Raw genomic sequence first — 23,978 nt, forward strand, 5'->3', positions numbered from 1 at the left:
ATGAATTCAACTACCACGTACAGTTAATACAAGAACATAGGAATATTTAACATTTGGTTTTAGAAAATATTTCCTTTTCCGTTTGGTACTCGATGACCCTCAGAATTAATCTGGTGTCCATTGAGAACAGTATGAAAATAGATTGTACAGAGGAGGAAGCTGGATGGAGAAGTTGGGTCAAGGATTGGGGTGTGGGAACTAGATGGCTGAAATCTCATCTGTGATGGTGTTTTGGAAGTGTATGGGACCTGACGAGTGTTGACTTTGTTGAGTATGTCATTTGTAGAAGGTGCTTTCCAATATTCGACAAATTTTTAGGACTGATGATGGCAACAATTAGTACTCAACATCCTTTCCATAATTCTCCGTAATCGGTTGGTGGAACCATTTTTATAGGAAACAAAACGAAGAACATGTCTTTCTTTTGAAGACTTTTTGCACCCAGCTGTTGGCCAAACCAATTTTAAAGAGACCTACAGACTACCTAATGAGGTTTCCCGATGTTTCGCTAAGGCTGATATTGTGGGAAAGAAGGAGGTGTTCTGACAGAGTCTGGAGCTTACTCATTGAGGTCTATGGGACAGTTTTCTAGATATTCTCTGTGCAGGGAGGGGAAGCCGATAAACTGTGACATCATCTATTGTCAGTAGTGGATGTAGTATTGTGTCACTGTGTTTTCTATAGAGGTGTGAACTTCTATTGTAATACTGTCTGTCTTGTTTGTGATATAGATTAGGTTATGGCTGCAATAAAAACCTCTTCAATACTAGCAATTGTAAGGCTGCTCTTAGGCTTATTGGACAAACTGAAAATTTCAGAATATCTTAAATTGAAATATTTTTAAAATTAGCGATGTGGAAATTTAAAAGTAAAGTTATCAAAAATTCTTTACAAATGTGTTTCTCATAGAAAACTTGGTTTAAAGAATAAGCCATTTTGGTGACAAATTCTCGTTAAGTGTTTTTGAAGTTTGGGGCCATACCAGTATTTCTTGCTTATGTGACCCTTCTCCGTCACAGACAACCCTACCAAGAATTAAATAAATTTGCCCTTTTACCATTATGCCCATTTATAACACAGAATAATAAAACAAGCCGGAGAAGACGGAACGCGCCACATTCACTCTTTAACATTGCCCCTCATGCCCTCAGTGAAAGTAGAGTCCATTAAGCCTCTGACAAGCGGTTTGTTTACAGGAGCCAAGAAAAGTTATATCAACATATCACCGCAACTAAGTGATCGCCTCCATGAAGTCCCGCATGTCCTTTCAAACACAGAAGGCAGCGACCATTACTTACACACTGAACATCTACTGCGTTTCCGAAAGCCATTTGTAAGATGTTTAAAATTCTACTATGTCAGAAGCATTCATCTGTAAGATCTATTCCACTTTTATCTTAACGCGAATATATTCTGTTTATACTCGGTGAGTGCCCCATCTGCGTCCTGCACCTTTACACAAACCACAATTCTTTCTGCCTCCTTGCGTGACATTGGTTTCTACGTGACGATAAATGCCAAAATATTCAGTGGAATAGCAAACACATCTCAAACAAAAAGTTTGAATTTGGATTTGTATATGTCGAAGGGTCATGATAAGAGAAATAGGCTGATGGTAACGGAGGAATAGTCACAAGAATCTTGCTTGTTGATATCAGTGTTCTTTTGGAAGCAATGATTGGGTTTTTATATCTTCTAAAACAACATGTGGAACAGGAAATTTGTTGGCGCCTTCAAGATGGTGAAGAATTTTGAGAATTCTACGTATGGGTCAGAAACAAATGTGATTCTTCCTCTTCAAACAAAAATTTGAGAAGTTCTATCTGGTTTTGGACTTATGAGGACCCTACTCTTTGAGAGTAAAAGTTATGTTGGGAGAAGATGGAAAGAAAAGAGTAGGAAAACTACCAATAACATAGATGAAGAATATCACAGAAGTAATTTACAAGTCATTGATAAGCCTAGAGATCCCAAACTGAAATGATTTGGGGAAAGAGAAATGTCAACTTCTCGGAGCATATTTCTGGCTCAGTAAAATAGTTATCACTATTTCACAAATTGAGTTACTGATAGGGTTGAGCGATTAGGAAAGATCGGATCCCGATCGGTGATCGAGCAAATTTCACGTTCGTGATCGGCTGGAAAATGATCGAAAATAGGATTTTAAAAACGATCCTGAAATCTCAAGATCGGCTCAACCCTAGTTACTGACCATTGGAAATGATGAACAGATCTTGGGTAGGGTACAGATGGACAGATCTTGGGTAGGGTACAGATGGACAGATCTTGAGTAGGGTACAGTTGGACAGATCTTGGGTAGGGTACAGATGGACAGATCTTGGGCAGGGTACAGTTGGAAAGATTTTGGGTAGGGTAAAGATGGACAGATCTTAGATAGCTTTTTAAAAAAATCTTAATAATATTGCTTTTTATTACGCTAGGTTCACACTAGCACCGTGGTCTTCCCCATTCGGGTCCCTGAAGGACAGACAGCTGGACCAATAAAACAGTGGACACCAGTTTGGACACTGTGCCATTTCAAAACTGAAAATAGCAAAGAAAAAAAAGTCTTTCATGCAGGAGTCCTTCTCTCTGACTATTTCTCGCCAGTTTCTAGAACAGTCCAAGATTCCAGGCACAGATGTGAACCCAGCCTTAGTCTAACGTTTCCGAATGGATATAAATGACTCAATATAAACAACAAAATTTTGTCTCCTGTGCCAGAATAATGACCAGCCGGCTTACAAAGTTTGGCTTTACATCCACCAGGATCACCATAATCTATGATGTATATAGAAGTCTTAAAGGGGTCACATAGATTATAAAACCATTGTTGTGTTCTCCCAAAAAGAGCACCACTCTCATCCAATGGTCGTGTAAAGTACTACAACTCATTCATTTCAATGAAATTGAGCTATAATGACAGAAACAATCCATGGACAAGAGTTTTCCTTTTTCTAGTAGAAGGCAGTCATGTTTTTGGAATCCTACTCAAAGCAGTGGAAATTCAGCACTCACAGAAAAAACTCAAAAAAACACTTATCAATAAATCCCACGCATTTTGATCCGGACATTCAGTCCTTACTCATGGCACCTCAAGTTGGTCGCATGGTCTGAACCACATAGATGTCGTCTTTGAATATGGATCAAGAAATAAGTGGACCAACCAGACCTTCCTTTACAAGTGCCGCTTGTTAATCGGAGAATAGATTTATTTATTACTAGGGTTGAGCCGATCTTGAGATTTCAAGATCGATTTTAAAATCCGATTTCCGATCATTTTCCAGCCGATCCCGATCATGAAATTTGCTCGATCGCCGATCGGAATCCGATCTTTTCCGATCCCGATCCTCAACCCTAGTCAATGCTTTTCTATGGGAAAAGTCACTTTTGGGGTTGAGCCGATCTTGAGATAACCCCCGATCTCGATCCCGCTGGAAAAGATCAGGTCGGAATTCTGATCGCTCAACCTTACTTGAAGGCCAAGGAGTTTTACAATGATTATTTTCCAGTTTTTTTGGAATCCTTGACTGTCCCTTTGAGGACCCCTTCTTAATAATTAGTGGAAGCTTAGTTATGACTATCACAGTTTGTTATGTATATTTTTCAGATGTCATAAGGAAAAAGGGTCTGAGACTTAGTCATAAGATCAAAGGTCCTTCTTTGATGTGGAAAAACATATACATTATTTCATTTCCGAGTTCTTTATCACAAATCTCATACTTGTAAATTAAAGCTAATTAGTATTCTCGGAAGATATCCTTTAGATAGAGTCTCCTGTGTCCTTGCCGTCTCCTTGTCATAATCTCATAGTAATTGTGAGCTGTATAGTTTATCTGATAAAGCTTGCCACCAGAGACATTAGATAACCACTTCCCATAGTGTCCTTGCTATCTGGTACCATTCAACAGCCTCATAATATGTGCATATTCCGAAGGGCAACAGTGGCCATGTTTACTCAAGGTAAACAGGACATAAAGAGCGGGGATGAAAACGTTTAGTGCATAGTACCTAAAACCTATGCATGCTACATGGGATACTTCTAAACTGGTTGTGTCATACGCCATGTTGGCAAGAGTTATCTGCTATAGTACCCTGTTTGGTATACACTACAAGCAGTCCTCATCGCCCAATGATGGTGCCCACTCCACCAGGGTAGTTCACAAGCTGATGTCACGGTACAGAGATAATACTGAGTAATGTCAGGGATAACGCACAGTCACGTAGCGATGTCACAGTACAGGGATCATAAGTGCAGTGATGTCACATTACAGGGATAATACACACAGTGATGTCACAGTACAGAGATAATACACACAGTGATGTCACAGTACAGGATAATACACACAGTGATGTCACAGTACAGGGTAATACACAGTGATGTCACAGTACAGAGATAATACACACAGTGACGTCACAGTACAGGGATAATACACAGTGATGTCACAGTACAGGGATAATACACACAGTGATGTCATAGTACAAAGATAATAAACACTGTGATGTCACAGTACAGAGATAATACACACAGTGATGTCACAGTACAGGGATAATACACACAGTGATGTCACAGTACAAAGATAATAAACACTGTGATGTCATAATCATAGCATACCTGCCAACCGTCCCGATTTCCACGGGACAGTCACGATTTGAGTGACATGTCCCGCGGTCCCGGTTGGAGGGAGGTATGTACCGATTTCAACTCAGATCTGCGTCCAGAGGACGCAGATCTGAGTTGAACACATTTGCGGCTGAAGCAAGGAGCTGACACTGGTCAGCTCCTCGCTTCACCGCTGCCGCCGGTCTCGCTGACACATGCGGCTGAAGCGAGGAGCTGACAGCTGACACAGGTCAGCTCCTCGCTTCAGCCGCATATGTGTCAGCGAGAGAGGTGCGGAGAGAGCGGCGAGGGAGCGGAGGAGAAGGTAAGTGTAATGTGGAGGTGGAACGTGAAACAGATGAAGCAGAGGATGGCATGACACTGGGGGCAGAGATGGAGAGGACGGCAAGACACTGGGGGCAGAGATGTGGGGACATGAATCTGGGGGCAGAGATGGGGGGGGACATGAATCTGGGGGCAGAGATGGGGGGGACATGAATCTGGGGGCAGAGATGGAAGGGGGACATGAATCTGGGGGCAGAGATGGAGAGGACATGAATCTGGGGAAGAGATGGAAGGGGGACATGAATCTGGGGGCAGAGATGGAGGGGACATGAATCTGGGACAGATGAAGGGTGTATATGAAACTGGGGGAGAGATAGAGGGGGGACATATAATTTACGGGTGACTAGGAGGATTATACTGTGTGCGGGCACATGGAAAAATAACGAGTGGGCGGAGTCAACACAAAAGTGGGCGGGATTAAATTTTCCGCGGCGCGTGTAGCGCGCCGCACATTTTGTCCCTCTTTCAGTTCTTCAAAAGTTGGGAGGTATGGTCATAGTACAGGGATAAATGACAGTGATCACCGAACAAGGAAAATTCATAATAATCTCATGGTATAAGCAATAATTCACACAGCAATGTCACAGCACAAGCGTAATCTACTTTGTGACATAACAACACCAGTATTATCTGAACAGTGATGTCACATTACAGGGAAAATGCACATCATGATATGATAATTCAAGTATAAAACACACAAGCAAATCTCATGATGTACACTGTGACAAACGTAATGATGTCACTCACCATTTTGGTATAGTGTAATACTATAACACATGATGTCACAGCAGAGGGATAATACAAAACGTTGCCTTTCAGTTCCGGATAGACATTACTAACTGTACCTCACATCTGTGAGGATGTTTTGGGCTCCTTAAGAGCTGCTGTGCCTGCTACACTATTAGTTATTCACTTAGTAATAAAAGCAAGTATGCTTTTATTATTTTATGTGGTTGAATTCCATAGGCTAGAAGTGATTCCACCCAAAACAACAGCTTTTTATCTGGCCTTCAATTCCGACAAGTTCCTAAAATGTTTACTTGCAGATATGACATGATGCTAGAGACCCTTTCATGTAATGCAACCTGAATTTATGTTTTCTGTCCTTTCCAAGTGATAGTGATGAGACTGGTTACATCATCGTCAATCATGCTCGCTCAGTGCCCTGGCTGGGAGATAATGGTTTGCCTTATCAGTGTGTATATAGACATGGGGTGCCCACACACAGTGCACTGCATTCCATCATCCCTACTGCCCATGACCGGCTCTACCTGTGCCCAACCTGACAGATGTCTCCAGGCAAGCCGGTCAATCAGATATGTAAGATTGGTGATGAAACCCTCTGATGAAGAGGGTTAGGAATGGTGGGTTGTGTTCAAGCCGATAGATCCCTCCAATATAGTGATTTACTGGAGAACCCCTTGAATTATTTTAATAATGTCATCTATATATCCAAATAATTTACCTCTTCCTTTCATCTTATATTATAGGTATATCACCCTTTATCTAGATATTATATACCGTATATACTCGAGTATAAGCCGACCCGAATATAAGCCGAGACCCCTCATTTTACCACAAAATTAACAAAATTGTTGGTAGCCCTCATGTAATGAAAGAAAAACCCACAATGGTCACAGAAATAACTTGAATCTGACAAAAGTAAGAATAAATAAAAATTGTCGACAAGCCACAAAGCTTCTGGGAGAATGTCCTATGGACAGATGAGACAAAAATCAAACTTTTTGGCAAGGCACATCAGCTCTATGTTCACAGATGGGAAAATGAAGCAAATCTTGAAAAGAACACTGTCCCTACTGTGACACATGGAGGAGGCTCTGTTATGTTCTGGGGCTGCTTTGCTGCATCTGGCACAGGGTGTCTTGAATCTGTGCAGGGTACAATGAAATCTCAAGACTATCAAGGGATTCTAGAGAGAAATATGCTGCCCAGTGTCAGAAAGCTTGGTCTCAATCGCAGGTCATGGGTCTTGCAACAGGATAATGACCCAAAACACAGCTAAAAACACCCAAGAATGGCTAAGAGCAAAACATTGGACTATTCTGAAGTGGCCTCCTATGAGCCCTGACCTAAATCCTATTGAGCATCTTTGGAAGGAGCTGAAACATGCCATATGGAAAAGGCCCCCTTCACACCCGAAACAACTGGAGCAGTTTGCTCATGAGGTGTGGGCCAAAATACCTGCTGAGAGGGGCAGAAGTCTCATTGACAGTTACCGGAATCATCTGATCGCAGCGATCGCCTCAAAAGGTTGTGCAACAAAATATTAAGTTACTGAACCATCTTTTTTTTTAATGTAGATTGTGAGCCCACATAGAGCTCACAATGTACATTTTTCCCTATCAGTATGTCTTTTTTTGGAATATGGGATGGAAATCCATGCAAACACAGGGAGAACATACAAACTCCTTGCAGATGGTTTTTTGCCCATGGCGGGATTTGAACACCAGGACTCCAGCACTGCAAGGCTGCATACCACTGAGCCACCGTGTGGCCCCCTGAACCATCATTTCTGTCCAGGCCGTGTCATGAGGTTTATTTATTTTTAATTCTGTTGAAGTGAAAAGCAAAGTCTGACTTTCATTTGTTCATTTTCATAGAATTTTTATTTATTATTACTTTTGTCAGATTCAAGTTATTTCTGTGACCATTGTGGGGTTCTTTCATTAAACGAGGGGGAACAACATTTTTTTCCCATCTATCTATCTATCTATCTATCTATCTATCTATCTATCTATCTCCTATCTATCTATCTATCTCTCATATCTATCTCCTATCTATCTATCGATCTCCTATCTATCTATCTATCTATCTATCTATCTATCTATCTCCTATCTATCTACCTATCTATCTAGCCATCTCCCTTTATCTTTCCATCTATCTATACACTACATATATTTTATAGCAGTTCCTATTATCTTTATGTCAGCTAACACTTGGTTCACACTCGCGTTCAGGTTTCTGTCCTACGGCTCTGCTTCGAGACCCGAAAAACCTAAACCCTATCTACTTAAAAAGCGGATAAACATGGAAACCTACGGATTCCATACATGACTATAATGGGGTCCACTCGGTTTCCACTCAAAATGGTGGAAAGAAAAGTCCTCCTTCCACGCTGAGAATCAAACATTAGTGTGAAGGTGAACGATATAAATTCTTCTACGAGAAAACAAAGGAGAGAGCAGCACCGAGAGGATCTTCGTGCATTAACCAACGCAATTGGCCAAGACTGAAAAGACAATTGCCTTCATACTTGATGGGGTTGTGCAGGTAGCACAACAACTCTTAATGCTTGGAGTAACCATATGGTGTTGGGTCTACATCAGCTGCTGTCAATCACCACACGGACGTCAAGGTAATGGTGCAAGATGGACCAGCCTCCTCACAAGATTCGGCCAAAAAAACAGTGCTCGACCAAATATAACCTCAATACTTCTTTATTGACACACACAACGCGTTTCAAGCATACAGCCCTTCCTCAAGTGTAAAAATTCCTTCCACGTTGGGCGTAAATTCTTCTACATTAGACAACGAAAAAAAACTAAAAAACAAATGCAGTTGTCATGGGACTACTTAAAGGTATTAGAGGGAAATAACTCCAGGCCTTTAGGGATCAATGGCTTGAACTTTTTATCTTCAATGCCATCCATTATTAGATAGGCCAAGCCTGAGATAAGGACATCATTTAGAGGGTACAATCTCTCTGGGGCAGGTTCACACTCCCACCTGCCCTGAACACATCAATGAAACTTCCCTAGCTTTGCCCTCTGAAGTTTTCTGAAACGTTGCAGAGCGAGGCTGAACTTTGAGACTTGTGCGTTTATTTAGCGATTATAATTAACCCACAACGAGTTGCTATCGATCGGCTGCGAATGTGACAGGGCCTCAGGCTAATAAATACACAGGGATAAATACTGCTGTTCTCTATTGATCGGACAAAGTATGCAGATAACCTCTTCCCTGCTTAGAAACATTCAGTTCAACCTTATTGTGGCGAGAGACGTACGGTGTAAGAAATAGCCACCAATTTGTAATAGAAAGTAGATGGGGGTACAGGTGGACTCAGCATTAGATGGGTTGTCCAGGGCCTGAAGGTAACTAGCACTGATGATCTATCCATAGGATCGAATGGAGTTCAACACTTGCACTCTGTCCCGGTGATGGGTTTTGGATACCAGAAGCCATGCTCCACCGCAACACTCTATGGACTGGAAGCTGTACATGCGTATAGGTCATCAGTTTTAATTACTTTTCAGTCCTGAACTTCTAGGCCTCGGGCAGAGCTGACTGCACATGCCTAGAGGAAAATGGCTGCTTAATTGCTCTGTAAGTGACCATTTTTCTTGTGGCCCGGGCATCCGCAGTCGGCTCTGCCTGAGGCCTAGAAGTTTGACCACCAGCGCCGGAAGACGCGTGTATAGGCCGTTCCTTAAGAAGATGGAGGTGTTGCTGAAGAGTTCTCTCGCAGCATTGGCGATGGCCCCAGTGCTGTTTGAGAGCTGGGTTCCGCCCCCAGTGCTGTGAGAGAACTCATTTGCATAGCAATGAAAACTGGGATTTATACCGAACGGTGGCGCGGAGAAGACATCTAAAGGTAGGAGAAGAGTAGCCTTTCTTAAGGCTATTCCTACGTGTCAACGAGAAAAAAAATTATTTTAATAGTATAATCCCTTTAACTGTTCAATCCCTATCTTTCCTGACATCGGTAGAAGGTTGGAAGGTCTCCATACACATTAGATGGTTATTCAGTTCTGCCAAAATTGGTAAGTTCGAGCTTTGTTCACATCTGTGTCCGAGTCACCAGATTCCCCCAAATCTGTCCTGCACTGAGAACTTATCTCTCCATTGGTTTCAGTATAAAAACGGCTCAAACCCAATGGGCACCTGGCAGACCCCATTATAGTCTATATCTGTTGTAGCAGATGGGCGCCACCGAGAGCAAGTGTGAACCTAGCCTCAATTGTCATTTACTCATGGGGGTTGGTCCTATCAGCTGTTGACTCTCCTCTTTGTATGATAGTGGTCAATTCCTGTTTGCCAATGCCAATCATAGGGGGATTCCTAAGTGGCCATGTCTACCATTAGAAAAATATGCTGCTTTCTATCCTTAGGTTATACTGTATATGGTATTGCCACTCAACACTATTAAATTTAATGACGTTGAAAGTCGATGGTAGGCCAAAAACATAGACAGGTGTGGTGCTGTTTCTGTTTTTACCAGCGTACCAGGGGACCTTTAACCACTTCCACCAGCTTCAGTTCTTTGCATCCTTTAATAAGCACCACGTAATGGTTCTGATGCAGCTGGATTTTTTTTTCTCTAGCCTGGCCATTCCTGAGCAATCAGTGCAGTTAGTTTGGATTCTGATATGCTAATTAGGCTTATGTCCAGTGGGTGGTGTCAGGCAGGGGCAGTTAAAGGGGGGGGGGGATTACTATGGACACTGTCCCTATTTAGATCACCCCCCTTGCCTGTCGCTCCCTAACAATACCCACTTGACGATAGAGAACCTAATTAGCATATGAGCCACCAAAACTTACATTTCTCTGGAATGATGGGGGCTAGGAAGAAAAATCCCAACTGTGCCAAAATCTGAGAAGAAGGACCTGGTGTGAAGAACTGGAGTTGGTAGAGGTGGTGAAAAGTCCCCTTTAAGACATCCATATGACCTAATTAGAGGCCTTTAAGTAAACACAGCCTAATTGTTGTATAATGGAAAGATCTACAACACATATATACTTTGTGCTTCACTTCCTCACCATCTTTGAGATCACTACTTCCTGTTAGAGAATGGGATTGTTCATCCAGTAGATCTAACGCTGGCCCGATCCGGTCTGTTCGAGGTTTCCAGACCATATATGTAAACAATATCTAGACCATGATGATGAATTGAAACATGAAGTACATTATATAGATTTAATTCCTATCCATCTGTTTCTATGCCTATGTAATAGGTCACCATTGTGTACTTTGCTACCAAATTGTGAAAGTGCTAACTTCATTAGAGTCTGCACTAAAACGCCTGACGAGCTGACGAGGTCATTTCCTGTTATTAGCATCAGTTTATGGCTTGAGCATCGATCAGCAACATACAATGCGGTTGTGTAGACCTTCATTGTGTAGGTGGGTGAATATCATACTATATACCATAACTAATAAAGTAAAAAGTGCATGAATTTTGTGAAAGACGTCCAATTTTTTTGTCATCCAATCTCGATAAATTTTCACAAAAATTTTCAAAGTTGACCATGTAATGTCACAATATTTCAAGCTAATTGGAAAGAACATATGGAACGTTCTATACCTTATTGTATACATTAGGATGCATGTGCACACAAAGGACACATACATAGAAAGGTGATCCCCAAAAAATTCTAATTGGGTCCCCTCTTGGTACGGGTTATCAGTATTGCTGCTGGTGTACAATGGGTATTAGATCGGTAAATCTTCTACTGCTCCCATTGAAAGAAACATAAAATTTTGTGATGCAAACGTAAAATTTTTGAAAGTGGGCCAATTTCGAGCTCATCCAAAAGTACCTTAGAAAGTCGAATACTTGTATTACATACACTAGAGCACATAGGCACACAAAGGGTTCATAGATGGCTCCGAATAATCCAAATGGACTAGAGATGATCGAGTAGTATTTGATCGCGGAGAAATTCGATTGAATACTATGGTATTTGAAATACTCGTACTTAGAGATGAGCGATTAGTACTCGATCGAGTAGGTATTCGATCGAATACTATGGTATTCGAAATACTCGTACTCGATCGAGTACCACTCGCTATTCGAATGTCAAAGTTCGATGCAGAACCAGCATTGATTGGCTGAATGCTATACAGTCGGCCAATCAACGCTGGTTCTTCTAATACCTTTAGAAGTCTTCTCCGTGCAGCTTCCCCGCGGCGTCTTCCGGCTCTGAATTCACTCTGCTGGGCAGAGCCGACTGCGCATGTCCGCTTGTAGTATGAGCGTGCGCAGTCGGCTCTGCCCAGGCCCGATGCCTGGCAGAGTGAATTCAGAGCCAGAAGATGCCGTGGGGACGCTGCAAGGAGAAGACTTCTCGGAGGATCCAGCCCGACCCTCACTCGTGGACTTGGTAAGTATAATTTGATCGAATGTTGCCTAGCCCTGAAACGAGCATTTCCCCCCATAGACTATAATAGGGTTCGATATTCGATTCGAGTAGTCAAACATTTTACTGTTCGCTTATCTCTACTCATACTCAGTCAAATATCACGCGGTAAATGCCTTTTACGTTTACCGCGTGGTATTCAACCGAGTACGAGTATTTCGAATACCGTAGTATTCGACTAAATACCTACTCGATCGAATACTACTCGCTCATCTCTACAGACGACTTCTCTAACCAATCCTCCTCTCTATATAATGTATTCACAGTGATGGCAAAGACTATCGAGAAAGTCAGAGTAGGGTAGAAAAGTGAACCATTGACCATTTGAAGCCTAACCTTCCATCTGAAGACCAATTGGGCCCACTGAAGCTTTATTTAAGCATATTATACAAAGATCTAGCTCATGGGAAATTACATTGGCCATACAACTTGTTATAATACTCAGTTGGCCAACAGATATTCCACCAAACACCCCTATATACATGCTCAGCTCAGAAAATTTCCCCCTCGAAATCGGCAAAGATTCGTATCACAACCAAACACAATTCTACCGAACTCTCATTTCGACATACATTTCTATAACCAGCTTTGTAAGTGGAAGAGTTGAATGGACAACACAGTAGACCACCAACTGGATAGAGACCATTACCAAAAATATATGTGCACCTTTCAAAAGTAAGAAGACCTAAGCACAAAACAGAACACTCACGGGTTGTGGAGTAAAACTTTTAAAAAGTTGCTGAATACTACAAAAAAATAGTCCCTTGAAAATTTACTTTGGTGCTGGATTCTATGATAGAACAGATAGATAGATTACAATAGTATATATTCACTTCTGGCCTGATCTAGACACAACCGAAAACAAAGTTGGACACTTTGATCACCGATCCAGTTTCCCTACCCAACCGAGAAATATGACATTTTCTGTCTAGTTTAGTCTGGGCGCACATATCGGTTGTAACGAGCCAGTTTTTTTATGCCTTAGTCAGACATATCTGATAATAATCTGACTATCCAATGCTTTATGGGGCACAGTGCAGCAGAACCTATCAATAAGGTGAGATCAAAATATGCTGCAGTCAATTTTTTGATCTGGCACGACCACACGAGAAGAAACCTGCACAAGATCAGTGACATATATAAGCCACCCTTTGAGATACATCTGGTGGCAAGAGTCATGGTACCAGACACAAATTGACCCAGTTGGAAACCAAGTTCTTTGCAGAATTTTTAAGACTTCATAGAAGGCAAAAACATTGGACTGGATTGGGATTGGAGCTGTCTCAAGTTGACTAGAGCCAAAGTCTACCAACAATATATTACAGCATACCTAAAAATACGTAAAACGTCTGAATGTATCATTGCTTTACCAAAAAAATTTATTTTTAAATTGCCATTTCGAAACAAAAAATATTTTTATATTGGACTGGTTGCTTTTGCTAATAGCGAGAATGGCGGAGGACCATGAACTGTGATGAACTAATGGTTTTGGTTTGTTACGTAACTGCATTGAATGAACCGATGTGAAGTTCACACTGTCGCCCCCTTTGAAGACCACTACAGCATAAGAGAGCAAAGTTTTATAAGAAAGAGTTACAATGCAACCAATGGGATTTGAACCGCCGGAAGACGACAATGAAGACGACGATGAAGCCGGGGAAGAGCCAGGACCGGAGGGCATCGCCGAAAGAAGTAGGCGTGCCAGAAGATGATGTCAGACTGTGGATCACTGTCCAGCGTGCACGCTAAGGTATGATTTACATATATGTTTTTAGTTTTATTTTAAAACGGGAGGGGTAAAATACCATTAGCGGTGCCTGAATAGCCTTTTATTCACGCATATGTGGGGCTCATACAGCATAATTTTGCTGATAGAGCCCCTTTAAAGTTCTACTAAATCTGTCACCAATTTTCAAAAAGTTCCAAATAAAACCAGTCTCGGGTGATGCACTAACTTTCTCAAAAACAAACATAATTTCACAAGGGACAAGTTGCTTTTCCTGAAAGTAGTAATTGAACCGACTGTAAATTTTGTAAATTTTTGTTTTAAGGAATTGAATGCACTTATGCAAAGTTTCTCACTATCACTCTCTTTGAAGATAACTTTTGGTAAGAAACCTCCTTAAACTTAAGATGTTGATTGACCAGACACTTAACTTGAGCCAACATTGTCTGATCTCTTGCAAATGTCCACCAGTTTAACATAATTAGATTTGACTGGCATTGTTTGTGGATTGGAACAATACCCAACAATTATGCAAATGACTCCAGACGGCCTCTTGTTACACTTGGCCAGCAGAAGAAAGACTAGATAGAGACTGTGGTAGACAACAATTGTCTCCTCTCCTTTGATAGGATGGCCAGGACACTTTCACACCCCATTAATCCCCACGTTGCCTGCATAAAACAATGATTCAATACCCATAATTAACTTAACCACTCTTGTTCACATGGACTCAAACTGGTCAAACACTTTAGATAGCTATCAGTGGAACATTCATTCAGCCAATGCTATTCCTCCGGAGCCTTACATACACATACACGCCCAGCTCCACCAATAAGGAGCTGATGCGAGAATCCCCTGGTGGCAATAGATCTCATTTAAGGATAAAACTTCAAACATGTTAGAAAACAAGATGCCCAACCCTTCTGCCATCGAGAAGAGTTTGGACACCACCCTACAAATTGGATGGTCCGACAAAGATGTGTATCTGTAAAGTTCTACCGAATCTATCACTGATTTCCAAACTTTCTCGAAACCAAAAATAATTTCACAATGGACAAGTTGTTTCTCCTGAGAGTAAGAATTGAACCAAAGACTGTAAATTTTTAAAATTTTTGTTTGACCAAAGTTACTCCAATGTGCATGGCCTCCAGGATTGTAGCTTGAAGCGCCTAGGCCCAAAGGCAGAATCTGTAATGGGGACCCTAACTTGTGCCATTAAGAATTGGGGTAAATTTTATGGAATAGGTCCAGGCAAGAACTGCTACCACCGTACTCCATATAGCTATACCCCTAAAGGCCACCGTAAGGTATACGGCAACTTTACTGGTGGTTCTTTGTATAGACAAATAAATCTAAGAACTCATTCACATTACAGGACTTGTGACCATGTGAAAAATGAGTGTATATATGAGCTTTCACGGGTCCCTCATAGTCTTGGGTCTACTGAAGGAAACCAGCCTAAGAAATGAAGGAAAAATAAAAAAAATTGGTTGTGTACTAGCTGTTGTGGGAATAAGTACTAAAAATTTCCAAGTCCCATTTTCCAATTATCTACAGCATTGAAGGAAAAATAAATAAACTCTATATAAATATAGATAGAGAATTGTAAAAATAGAATAAAATTTTTTTTTTTCAAAAATTTCGTATTATTACTACAATAAATCAGTCAGTAATGTAAATTATGGACGCACTATCCCCCACACAGTATGTAACAACAAAGTCAGGATATTTTAAAAACTTTCCTTTTAACAATAAATTATTTTTGATTTTTAGTGTTTATTGGAAAATCTACATAAATGGCATTTACGTAACATCGTGAAATTTTAAGAAAAATCAGCTTATCCTGGGATAGGGGGTTTCAACCTAGTGTTATGCCCATCAGCTTCTCAAAAGGACTTGGAACGGGGCAGAAAAGATACAAGTGTCAACATTTTTTAAAAATGCTAAAAAAATTCAAAGTGATTTGGTCAAACTTTTGAAAGTCCCGGAAAATAAAGGGTGTGTATTGCCGGAGCCCTAAAGGGTGTCACCTCCTTAATATCTATAGCCTGGAGAATGTTTTGTCTGGCCTACACGCCCTTCATTATCCTTAAATGTATTTTGCACACGGCAAGAACCAAACTGCATATGTAAATGACATTCGGGGAAGGCGCCGCGTCAATAAATCCGTTCTCACCCTGGACAGACGTGTGTCGTGTAAAGAATTGAACCAAATTTTTGCTAAATTTAAATTATCTGAACAAATTTGACACTTTATTTGGAAATTTAATATAATTCTAAAATCCTTTAAACTATATTTAAAAAAAAATAATTTGACATTCGAAATCCTAGAACCTAATTTTTTTTAAAAAAAATGTAAAGATATATATATAAATTCTAAAAAAAATTGATTACAAATTTTTTTTAAAAAAATTATGTGGAATTGATAAGGCCCCGAAGCCCACCCTTATCCTTCCTTCCAGGGTTTATAGAAGATAACACAAAAATGGGAGCATCTTCCTACGTATCCTGTTTATTCCCCTGAAATGTGACAATTACGGAAAAATAAACTCGGAATTTTCAGTGAAAAACAGGGCGTAGGAATAGAAAACAGGAGCCTCATAAACCTCCACCCTGATGATGTCATTTTTTAATATTATTTTTTAACTATTTTATTATCTTTTTATATTATTCTTATCTTATTATTAATTATTATCATTATCTTTTTATATTATTATTATTATTATTATTATTATTATTATTTGCTATACAAACTTACATATTATTTTTATCACAATTATTCTCACTTGAAAAAATTTATCGCATTGTATACTTTGTATCTTGGGGCAATTGTGGGGGTCATAGTACCCTATCCTATGGCTCGATAGTAGAAAGCCATACGGGCCGCCATGTGTTTGCATATAGTCTCTATGGCATGTGCAGCAGATAGGCCCCACACAGGACGAATATGCTGCAAAATTTCCCTCAAGGCTCAACAGATTTGTGTAGGAATCTTTGAAAATTGCAGCAATAGTTGACATGTTGTGGGTTTGCAAATTTACAAAAATTCACAAAAATGATCAGTCTAGATCCAGGGCCACACGGGTAGTTATGACGGTGGGTTACCTGCCACAACCCCTATCATCAGTGCCCAAGTCATCATTCTTGCCCATTCTACCATAACAACTACAAAGCTCTGCTGTTGGTGTGCTTTGGAATTCTTGGAGCTAGAAACAAAGTTTATGACTCTTATTATAGTTGTTTATGCAGTTTTATACTAGGACATGTTGTAGTTACAACCAGTGCCAGGTAGGTGGAGCTGTTGCCACTGTGAGATTCTTGGATTGTCCTGTTTAGAGATTATCTTCCATTTTATTACACTTATTAGAAAGCTGCACTTGACCAATTTCTCAACTCCGATTATAGATGGCGGTTTTATCGGCGGACATCTGGATTGTCAGCAAGAATAACAAGAAGACAATTTAACTATTATGGTCTGTCCTGTTTTAAGGTTTCGCCCTATGATAAATTGATGGAAGGTTGTCCTTGTTTCTATGCACCCCCCAGCAATCTGCTGTGATTTTTAGGGGAACTCTGCAGCATGGGTTAAATTACTCTGCAGTGCCACCCCAAGTAATATGAGGTATTACACTGATGTCAGTAAATTGTTACTGTAATACACATAGCTGTATTATATCTCCATTTCTATAGGCATGAGGCCTCCGCTGTAATACAATTTACCCGTCATTTAATGGATTTTATTTCATGGGATTTCATATAAATCCGCAGAAGAAAAAAATGAAAAAACAACACCATGTTCCACCAGCTTCATATAGATAGATAGATAGATAATAGATAGATAGGAGATGGATAGATACATATGAGAGATAGATAGAATTATTCACTGCATGAAATTTCTTGCATTGCATTATTTATATGGAGTGGGGGTGATACTTGGATCCCTGTACACACTCTCACTCATACAGTAGAACAAGTGTATAGCCGCCCCTGGTGTGATTTAAAGAACTAGATGGAAAGTCTGAACACATTCCTATATATTATATTGGAAATTATGGAATGCAAAATGACAGGAAGACATTACATCTCACTTATACAGTAGATAGATAGATAGTTCCCATGTGTTTTTCGTGATCTTGTATAAAATTAGAATTATTTGCAAATTATCCAAACATACCATGATGTCTTCTATGTGTCTTAATATTTGGCAGTTGCTAGACTTTATACATGAGAAAAAAAACAAGGAAGATCTGTGGACATTCCAAAGATAGATAGATACTTTATATATAAAAGAGAAAAATACTTCTAGGATAGATATTACAGATAGATCTTAGAAACATAGATACTTTATATATAAGAAAAACGATTTGGACACTTCTAATATTATAGATCGATAAATACCATAGATATATATTTGTATATAATAGGAAAAGACATATGTGGATGATTCTAGGATATGATAGATAGATAGATATGAGATAGATAGATAGATAGATAATAGATAGATAGATATGTGATAGATAGATTTACACAGATAAATATAGATCTCTGGATACTTCTAAGCTATATATATAGAGATCGATATTATATGCATTAGAGAGAATCACAGATAGATAGATAAATAGATAGGAGATAGATAGGATAGAAAAAAGAGATATACTTAATGAATGAGAGAAAAACACTGATCTGTATACCAGTATACTTGGGATATAGATACTAAAGGAGATCTATCGATACTTGTAAGATAGACTGGATTAGATGGAAACTTTACATATGAGGGCAGATTTTTTTTGGATACCTTCTAGATATTATATATAGATGGGGCTATAGACAATGTTCAGCCTCAGGTGCCTTAAACGTCTTCTAATACACAGTAGTAATAATAGTGGGATCTTCTTACCTAAGTTGGGGTGTCTTGGGGTCCCAGGTCCACCTCTGTTCTGCAGGTTGTGCAACATGGAGCTGTCAAATGGGGAAGTAGTCCAGGCAGCCCCCATGTCCTGGGTGACATAGGCTGGGTAGGGGCTGGAGTAGGTTGCCCCCAGCCCCCGGCCATATTGCTCTCTTCCATTGGTGGTGATAGCCAGGGCGCTGTTGTAGGAGACCTCTCTGGAGGAGGCTGCAGAGATAGGGGGGCTGGAGGAGAAGGCAAAGCGGGGTGAGACAGGCTGGTGAGGGGTGGAGGGGTTATAGGCCGAGCTCTCTGCACTGGCCTGTGCCCACATATTGTGCCCTGACACCGGGCTCCCCTGCTGAGTGTGGCCGCTGGACTGGAGGTAAGGTAAGGTGGGAATCATGGAGGACACCCTGCTGGTCGGGACATAGACAGGAGAGGTAGCAGTAGCACTGTGCATGAAGCCCCCTGTACCTTCATACGATGGGGGGCCATGGTTAGCAGCCATTGCAAGACTTTGATACATCCTTTAAGATAGTTCCAGATTCCTAAAGATGATCTCCAAGATATATGAGCCCCTTGAAATCTTCTATCCTCGGAGATAAGTCCAGTCACCAATGCAGAAGGTCACATCCTCGCAGAGACATCCTCTTCATCCTCTATCTTCTGTGTCCAAGTTTACAGTGAGGAGACCCCTCCCCTTGTGGGGTATTTATACTTCTCACCTATAAGGCAGAAAAAACAAAAGAATGAGCCACCAAGATGTAATGAGTTTAAGACACCATTGTCTACCTGTGTAACCCCCTCCCCCACACCTTTGTATTGTAAATGTTTCCCCCCCACATCAAAACACAAGACTAAACAAATCGCATCAAAACCAAATCACATCAATTAGGGAAAAGATACCGTCAGGAGACAATAAGACAAGTCTAAACAAGGGCCAAGACTGGCTATAGTGGAGTCCTCTCTGTGTATCACCAACATGGACTGAAATGCCACAAGAAATGGACTGGCTCATGATTAGCCCTACAACATATATAAACACGTGGGATACAAAAGGGATAGTATAATACGTATACAATACGGATCCAACCATAATAAATGGAAACCGCAATATTGTAATAAAACACGAACTAATATAATACTAAAGAACAATGATAATTCAATAATAATAGAAAGCCATATAACAACATAATACCACAATTATACATGATAAAAATATTATTGTAACCACTACTAGTAAGTAATAAAAGACACTGTAAGAAAGCGCTAAATAACTGCAGATCTGCTCTTCAATAATGATACAACGGTATATAACACTACAAAATAGCAAAAGGATCAATTATACACAATAAAAATAATAAAAACACTATAATATGTAATATAATTAAAAAAAAAATATTAATACAATATTTAATAAATACAGAGCTGCCCTTCAAAAATAATAGAAAGGTATAAACCAACAAAATGGCAATGACTACAATAATCTAGAATAAAAATATGACTATTACTACATAGGAGCGAAAAAATAACCAATTAAACAAAGTAAAATAAAATAATCATAATAATAATAATGGAAAAAATAAAAATTGTTAATAGTCTATAATGTAAGAGGAAAAGTAATAGCGTTAGTAACACAATACAAGGGGGATATTAAGAGTAAAAGTAGTTCCATTATCATAGTAATAGCATAATAATGGTAATACAAAACTGATATATGATGATGATAATAGTAATACAGAACTGATACAATAATAGATAAATAATACTAAATAATAATGGTAGAATAAAAGATATTTTATCTAGTACTAATGTTAAAGTAATAACATTCTGAAATAAAATATTCAATCAATAATACAAGATACAAATAATAATAATAATAAATAATAATAATAATAATAATAATAATAATAATAATTAGGACAGCTTCATTTGTCCGTAATTTGGAGATACAGCAATGACTATGATGACAGAAGTCATGTGAATTATAGATGTAAATATTGGCTTGTACCGTAAAATAAGGGAATTTACTTTTCTGGTGAATCTTCTGTAGCGCGACTATAAATATACATAGAATTATTATTATTATTAATTATTATTATTTTATTTTTTTCCCCATATTTTATTTATTTTATATTTTTGTTGGACTCGGGATGTAAAGTTCCTGCAGCCAGTCCCAGACTGACACCAGTGACTGAGATATTGGGATATTGGAGGCTGCAGGGACAGACACAGAGATTGATGATTCTTCACAATGAGAAGAAACAGAAGCCAAAAGACCTGGCAGTATCCCCCAAACCCCCATCAGAGTCTCCCTGCCCTCTGCATAGGAGCCAATGTATAGTATATGCGGAGGCTCTATATGCTATAAATCCATGTATATGACATAAGTGACTCCACATATACACATACAGATTTTATATATATATATATATATATATTTATATATACGTGTATACACACACACACACACACACACACACACACACACACACACACACATATACACATCCGCACATACAATACACATATACAGCACATACAGATTATATATATACATACATATATATATATATATGTGTGTACATATACACACACATCAGGGATCTCCAGCTTTATGTAAGACATCAGAGCCTACAATTACCAGGTAACTCCCTGACACATTTATTTTCCTTGCATATGATGTTATTTCATTATTATTACAGGATTACAGAATCATTCTCATGTAGTTTGGGAAAATTGTAACAGAATCAAAAAGAATCGGGAATTGTAAAGAGGAACTAAATTATAGAATATGAAGTACAAGAGGTTTAGGTATATACTATATATTATTATTTTATTTATATTATTTATCTGATGTATTATATATAATACTAAACAATAATAATAATAGTAGTAGTAATATTATGTATATGGTGACTACACACAAATATTCTGTATTACAATGTCATTGCCTATTACTACATAATAATAATAGTAATATCTAATAATAATATCTAATCTATATCTATCAATATTAATACTCTATCATGATACTATTGTTGATCTAAATATATATATGTACAATATCTAATCTATCCATAACTAGTAGTAATGTAATTATATATATATATATATATATATATATGAGATAATGTGTTTTTTTTAAAAAATTTATCCAATTACACACAATATCTAATTTATGTCTAATAATACATTAATGATATATATATATATATATATATATATATATATATATATATATATACATGCACACACATTTAACCATATCTAATCTATCCATAACTAGTAGTAGTAATATATTGATACATTATCTCATATATATATATATATATATATATATATATATATTTAATTTATTTATTTACAAACAATATCTAATTTATGTCTAATAATAATACAATTATATATATATATATATATATACACACACACATTCAACAATATCTAATCTATATCTACTAGTAGTAATATAATGATCTATTGTATTTACTAGAATATATATATATGTGTAGTTGTTTTTATTATTAATATTTATCTATAAACAATATCTAATAATACATTATCTCTTATATATAGATTTATTTACTCAATAAATATCTAATCTATATTTTTAATAACTAAGACAATATCTAATCTATATCTATCTATATTTATCAATCATAATGACAACATACCATAAGCAATATCTAATCTATATCTAGTAGTGCTGTAGTGATACATTGTCTTTACTATTATATATATATATATATATATATATATATATATATATATATATATATAACAATATCTAAGTTATGTCATGTAATATATAATATAATCCCACACATACATCTAACAACTATCTAATCTATCTACATGTATTATTAATAATAATAATAATAATAATAATACAAATACTAATATCATACATATATCACTATAAACAATATCTAATCTGTATCTTCCTATATCTAATAGTAACAATGATATAATATTATCTACTATCTCTCTATATAATAATAAAGCCTCCAATATTGGGCATCTCCCCCTTATTGACCCCAGAGGTCCAGGGCAGATCTTTGTCTGTTTTGGAGAGGACAGGGGTGACTATTAAACTCCACTTGGCCGAGGTTACAGTGAGGGAACCTGATAGGAGTTATCTGGGATGATTCAGGCCTGACACATATTACCTGGGCCCCCTCCATGTGACAGATAAGAGCAGATAGTGGAGGGGCAGAGGTGGCCATGTATTAGGTATTACAGGACAACAACCCCCAGCAGGTCTGGAGGATGGGAGACACATTGGGGTACCCCCTGCCCTGACATTGCTATGTACTGGGGAGAGATTTAGTCACTGACTAGCACTCCTACCTGTGTCACTAGACATGATCTTGCATTCACTATAGCTGTCCCTGTTCCTGTGCCAGTTAACCCCTTCCCCCCCAGCCGATACACCCATCCCTGAGGGTCTGCCATTAGTATGAACCCCATATAGGACCGACCTTCAGCTCCAGATAGTCCCAGGCTGTGCTGAGCAGCAATGGTTCCCAGCTCCACACTGCACACACACAGGGGGAGGACTGTCTGGCCCCAGGCCTGGCCCTTCTCCCTGTCTCCTGGCCTGGCCCTTTTCCCTGTCTCAGCCCCTCTCTATCACGTGGGATTACAATATCTGTTTCACCATCAGCAGGCGCCAGGCAAAAAAACACCAAAGCCAAAGTCCAAGCAGTTCAGCACTGGAAACTCAAATATGTATCTAAGCTCCAATATGTATCTGTGCTGCCATTTTATAGCCGCAGGTTCCCCTGGCCTGGGATCTCCTCCCTAGATCTAGATGCTGCCTGGATGAGCAGATCTATTATAAAGCCATTACCCCTGGCCCCTGTAATCACTTTATAGAGATGTCACTTGGGACTCCCAGACAACCTATTGGAAATGCCATCCACTCCCTGGGCCATTATATAGACGATGACGTTTAGTAAATAGCTCTTATTTGTAGGAGTTCATTATGGATGACAGCCGCTCCATGGGCTCCGCTCCGCTCTCTTATCTCCAGGCTCACATCATTAACCTACAATAATAATAATAGTAATGGAGGGAAGAAGGGGGGCTGGGAGCTAGAACATGTCAGCTACACACAGCAAGGCTTCCTCCATGGACTACTGGAGCTGTGTCTGACCACATCAGCATACAATGTATATAGGAGGTCACCAGTCTGCAAGGGGGCGCTGTGGACTATACATAGAGAAGAATAGTAATGGGGAAACTGA

The 23,978-nt window shown here is 39.0% G+C and overlaps 1 protein-coding gene across 1 annotated transcript in view; it reads right to left on the reverse strand.

The window, feature by feature from the left end:
- Window positions 1–23,244, reverse strand: part of GATA4 (GATA binding protein 4) — a 32,979-nt gene extending 9,735 nt beyond the window's left edge. The window contains exons 1-2 of the mRNA XM_075269301.1: window positions 23,211–23,244; window positions 18,733–19,451 (exon numbers count right to left, since the gene is read on the reverse strand). Coding sequence (XP_075125402.1) covers window positions 18,733–19,252 — 520 coding nt within the window. The 5' untranslated portion in view covers window positions 19,253–19,451; window positions 23,211–23,244. The remainder of the gene's footprint in view (window positions 1–18,732; window positions 19,452–23,210) is intronic.
- Window positions 23,245–23,978: the final 734 nt, after the last annotated feature.

The sequence above is a fragment of the Leptodactylus fuscus genome, chromosome 3 (assembly GCF_031893055.1).
Source record: "Leptodactylus fuscus isolate aLepFus1 chromosome 3, aLepFus1.hap2, whole genome shotgun sequence".
NCBI classification, from domain to species: domain Eukaryota; kingdom Metazoa; phylum Chordata; class Amphibia; order Anura; family Leptodactylidae; genus Leptodactylus; species Leptodactylus fuscus.